This window comes from Cyphomyrmex costatus, unplaced genomic scaffold, assembly GCF_001594065.2.
Source record: "Cyphomyrmex costatus isolate MS0001 unplaced genomic scaffold, Ccosl1.0 scaffold430, whole genome shotgun sequence".
Lineage (NCBI taxonomy): Eukaryota > Metazoa > Arthropoda > Insecta > Hymenoptera > Formicidae > Cyphomyrmex > Cyphomyrmex costatus.
The window spans coordinates 22983-28646 of NW_017278535.1; the positions used below are offsets into that span (position 1 = coordinate 22983).

Genomic DNA, 5664 nt, shown 5'->3' on the forward strand with positions numbered 1-5664 from the left:
CTACGAGTATGCCTTCTTCATGCTGTCTGACTTCGTGCGCATGCGCTTGGTATCGTTTGAGTCCAACAGAATGCACCAAATTTGAAATTAACACTGCAAAACAAATATATTGTTGTCAGACACGAAATTGTACACCTTTCCCTGTTCAGAAACATTGAACTTTCCACGCGAAGTAACTTTCTCCCCTCCTCCCCCTGCACAGGGGCGCATTACTTCTACGATTGTATGTACACCCACGGTAATTAATTCTGTCCCTCGGAAAATTTCACAAAATAAAAAATGACCACCTTTCTATATTAATTGTCACAATCCATGCACGATTAACGTTACGACTGAACCTTATCGTGCATGAATAGTGACAATTAATATAGAAAGGAGGTCACTTTTCATTTTGTGAAAATTTCCGAGGGACAGAATTAATTACCGTGGGTGTGAGTCCTAGATATCAGAGAAGCGCAACCGGCTTAAGTCAGTATCGCAAAATTACTAAGAAAAGTATTAAAAATGGCGTCATTTGCAGACGAAATATGAAATCCACCAATCGTCTATTAGTCAGCCATTTTTAATACCACTGAATGAATGTCATGATTGGCTGACAGTCAGCTAATCAGGACGCGGAACATCGGTTGCGCTTCTCTGATATCTAGGACTCTACCGTGGGTGTACTGTCGGGGCAGACCTCTATCCATGGTGGAAGTATACAAGGTGAAGTACTTAGGAGTTGCGCAGTGGTAAAATAAACCAACCAATCGCTGTGTGAGCTGAAAGGGAGGAAGTAAACGCGCTTGAGTTGTTTTTGTGTGAGTGTATGGCGTTTGATAGTGTGTCTCCGTGTGACATACAGGATGCAAACAAACCCGGTTACAACGGTCGCGACTAGAAACGAACTTATTTATACGGCATGCCTGTGTGTGCAGTTCGACACTGCAAAAATCGTTCAACGGGCTTGAAAGAAAACAATTCAAAATTGTATTTCTTTCCACATGATCCTGATCTTCAAAATAAGTGGCTCGAGGCTTGTGGTCGACAGCTCGAAGAACTGAAAATCAGCACGGGTAAGACATTTATTTACACATTTTATTTATTTACTCGCGTAAATGGGCAAAAAAACAATACTTTTCAAAGCATTGGTTTCGTATCAATTTTAAAGATATTTAAACATTTATTAACGTTCTTGTTTCAGCTGCAGTATGCGAAATTCATTTCGCACCCGAGTGTATTGAAAAGAGAGCAACGATTCCTAAAACAAAATGTGGCCAGAGCAGAATAATGTTGAGACTGAAGAAAGGTTCATTGCCTACATTAAATTTAGATTTACAACCACAGCCGAAAAAAATGTGCTTATCTTCTTCCAGAAATACAGTTCATCATGCGAAGTCATGGTAAGATTTTTATGTGTTGTACATGTTTACCATCTTGTTATACTGAATGGAGTTAATTATTATATTTATTTATTTATTATATAATAAATGGGCACTAATCATCCAGCAAAAAAATTTACATTGTTGCGCTCATAAAAATAAACTGTATTTCAAGTTGAAACTACCAATGATAAAGTCGTATCTGTATTTTTGTTTTATTTTGAGATAATTCGATATTTTAGTGGAATCAATTATTTTTAATTATAAATGGAATACTTTAAAAAGTGTAACTGCATACTTCTCGCTGAAACGACTATATTTTGGGATATGGACAAAATAGGAAACAAAAAAAGCCATAAGTGCACACTTTTCAATGTTGATGTTACGTTTATGTATAGTTCTTTAGATTGAAACGAAAGTAATCTGTATTGTCCATTCGGTTAAATCGCGGAATGGCAGATTCAGAGTCTTATCTTACGTACAAATATTATTATTAAGATCGTATTGATCGCATACTAACAGATCTCAACTGTCAGTGTAGAGATAATCATTGTGTATTATAACAACATTTCATGTGGAGTTAGTTATTGTAATGTTAATTTCCAATTGTTTATGACAGGTGTGGCGCTATACCAACATATACGCAATTGGTTGCTTATGCAAAATCAAAGACAGCTTGTGCAGGAAACGAGGCAGGTGTCGGAAGTGCCATGGAGGAGAATAGCGCAGTGGTAAATGTGCAGGAACCGCTGAGGGAAAAAGTTGTTGGTAATACTAGTGTCAACTAGAGTCCTAGATATCAGAGAAGCGCAACCGATGTTCCGCGTCCTGATTAGCTGACTGTCAGCCAATCATGACATTCATTCAGTGGTATTAAAAATGGCTGACTAATAGACGATTGGTGGATTTCATATTTCGTCTGCAAATGACGCCATTTTTAATACTTTTCTTAGTAATTTTGCGATACTGACTTAAGCCGGTTGCGCTTCTCTGATATCTAGGACTCTAGTGTCAACAACCTGGAACCACAAAGTGGAGTTTAGAATTGTAAACCCCGAGGAAATTGCGAACTGATGAATTGTGAACATGAAATGTATGTATTTAAACCTTTCAAAAGATATTTATGAAATTAGTTTTCGGAGTAGGTTTGTAAATGTCCAGTTACTAATGAATTTCTTTCAACAAACGCTATTTTAATATGAAATATGATTATTATTATTATTATTATCATTATTACTATTATCATTATTATGTAAAACCAGTTATACTGCAACACCGAAAATAGGAGCACAATTACTTTCTTATGATACTGTATTATGATTTATATGAACCTTCCTTTTTTCAGAAGCTCGCTGACTTTGCCACCGAGAACAAACGGTGAGTTATTGGAGGAGCTGGAGCAGACGAAGAAACATTATGCGGAGATTCAAGAGCAAAATATCCACCTTCTACAAGAAAATGCTGAGTTGAAACGTAAACGTAACGAGAATACTGATATACACAACTCATCTCACCAGTCGAATGTTGAATATGCGACCTCTATTCTCAGTTAAGTTTTTACCAAGGGTCAAGTAAGAAAACTAATATCTGGCAAATCTGGCCGAATACATTGGGCTATTGAGGACATTACTTCCGCAATTGCGCTGCGATCTATCAGTTCGAAAGCTTATAATTATTTAAGAGATGTAAGAAAAGTTCCACTTCCTAGCGTCTCAACCCTCCGAAAGTGGATATCCAACTTTCAACTGAAACCGGGAATTCTGCATGAGGTTTTAAATATTATGCGGTTAAAAGGAGAAGATCTGTCACTTGCGGAAAAAGTAACAATTTTAACATTCGACGAGGTGTATATTTTAAATAAAATAGATGTCGACAGAAAGGAGCAGAAGATTTATGGACCTCATAAAACCTGCCAGGTGATAATGGCTCGCGGTCTGTTCTCGAAGAGGAAGCAGCCAATTTTTTATAATTTTTCGACACCCATGACAAAGGAAATAATAAATAAAAAAAAAATAATAACGTAAATAATAATGTGCGTGAAAATAACTTAACAAAAAAGAAAAATAAGAAGCTGCAAAGAATCACGAATGTTATTTGTAACTGATTGAATGTAACACGGTTAGAATGTTTCAAGTACGAATTTTGTTTATTAACATTGTTAATAATTAAATCTGCATATTATATTCATGTTTGTGTTTGCAATAGTGAGTAAATTATGTTATAAAAAAAAACATTGTTCATTTCATATTAGCTTAGTATTTTATTTCCTTATACAACATCCTCCTATTTTAAATTTGCGAGTAAGACGAAGGCAAGTTCGAAATCACTTCAGGTGTACTCCCGACATTCGAAAAAGTTGTAGTAGTCGCTAGTGTAAAAAGGTAATAGTTGTGAAGAAAACAAATTATTCGCAAATTTGACAGAAAGGGTTGCATAATTATTCTGTATATTGGACACATTCTGCTTCAAAGAAGATGGTTTCATTGTTGATATAGATACATATTTGGAGTTAAGTCAAAACCGTTTATGTCAAATATTCTTTACTGATAGTAAATATTTCATTTCTAAACACTTTCTATATATCACATAGCAATAATGAAACTGTAATTGACAATATTTAAACATTACATCATCAGTTATATATTATTATTAAGATTCAAGTTTTTTATGATATATTTTGCGGAAATTTAGATATTATTATCATTTTAAAATTTTCTATTTTATATTTAAAGCTTCATCTATATTTCTAACTAAAACGCAATATATTTGTATACTGCGTAAAACATTTAAATGATGTTTTCATTTCATAACCTAGAAATCAATATTTGAATTTACGCGGTTTGACATGCGGAAAGCAGCTCAATGGCTTATTGGCCGATCAGAAGTGACGTTATTCTCCCCACTTTCCAAGGTGCGTAATGATTCACCTTGTATACTTCCACCATGCCTCTATCCACCTCCCCCTCCCCCCCTGCTGAGGGGCGCACCACTTCTACGATCGTACTGTCGGGGCAGACCTCTGTCCACCTGCCCTTCCCCCCTGTTGAGGGGCGCACGACTTCTACGATCGTACTGTCGGGGCAGACCTCTGTCCACCTCCCCCTTCCCCCTGCTGAGGAGCGCACGACTTCTAAACATCGGAATACATGTAGAAAACATGGCTAATGTAGTCGGTATGACAGATTTCCTAACCTGAATAGTCGTCAACTTTAATGTTAAATATCTCGGTTCGTAGAGCAGAGCGACACTTATTTCTTCAAAATTCTTTCGTTTTATGCAAAAACGCGTCGAATGAGCCTAATTTTATCGAAATCGGAGGTGGAGGGGGTATTCTGTATAATTACCCAACAAAAGAATATACATTTTATGTATGTTTACTTTGAACTGGCACCTTCAATAGTATATGAGTCATTTTTCATGGTAATAATGTATAATCCTCACAATATTAGTTACTAATTATAATAATAATTTGTAAATGTGTGCTTATGAAGATACACGTGATTGAAAACTGGTTAACTCACACACATGTGCTCCAAACTCTTGAATCAAATATAGTGTTCTAGGTGAGAGATAGAAATAACAGTTTTTTAGATTTCAAAAATGAATCACATAAGATCAGTATTAATTCAAAAGAATTCTTATGTACTCCAAAATCTTGAATCAAATATAGTGTTCTATGTGATCAAAATAACAGTTTTTTATATTTTAAAAATAAATCACAAAAGATCAATATTAATTTTAAAAGAATTCTTATAAAATTGTTTTACCATATTTTGTCTACTTTAGCGTAATACATCTTTATTATTGGAAGATAATGAAATGGTAAAAAACCTTAGCATACATAATGAGGTATTCAAGTCAGACGTAAAGTTGGCAACTGTTGGTGTATGTTTACTTTGATGAATCTGGCACCTTCAATAATATGTGAGTCATTTTTCATGGTAATATGTATAATAGTATTTTTTATATACGTATTCATTTCCATTTCATTATCTTTCAATAATAATATAAAAAACTATTATAGTTTGATCCCTCACCTAGAACACTATATTTGATTCAAGATTTTAGAGTGTAAGTTAACTTGTTTTCAATCACGTATATTTTCATAAATATACGTTTACAAATTATTATTCTAATTAATAATTAATATCGTGATTGTTCTGATAATCAAATACACTAATAAACATAATAAGCGTTTTGGTATAATGTTATTAAGAAATTGATTAACAGAACAATCGTTCCTCACAATATTGATTATGAATTAGAATAATATTTTGAAAATGTATACTTATGAAGATACACG

The 5664-nt window shown here is 34.3% G+C and overlaps 1 protein-coding gene across 2 annotated transcripts; it reads left to right on the forward strand.

The window, feature by feature from the left end:
• The first annotated feature begins 856 nt into the window (after nucleotides 1–856).
• On the forward strand, nucleotides 857–3381 carry LOC108777462 (uncharacterized). Of its 2 annotated transcripts, XR_001940827.1 has the most exons (5): nucleotides 857–1055; nucleotides 1184–1382; nucleotides 1981–2129; nucleotides 2363–2454; nucleotides 2707–3381. XR_001940827.1 is itself a non-coding variant. In XM_018544372.1 (4 exons), the coding sequence occupies exons 1-4, from the start codon at nucleotides 902–904 to the stop codon at nucleotides 2715–2717; spliced, it is 513 nt and encodes a 170-aa protein (XP_018399874.1). In that variant the 5' UTR covers nucleotides 857–901; the 3' UTR covers nucleotides 2718–3381. The 2 variants fall into 2 exon arrangements, 1 of the variants encoding a protein (XP_018399874.1); XM_018544372.1 differs by lacking the exon at nucleotides 2363–2454.
• The last annotated feature ends 2283 nt before the right edge of the window (nucleotides 3382–5664 follow it).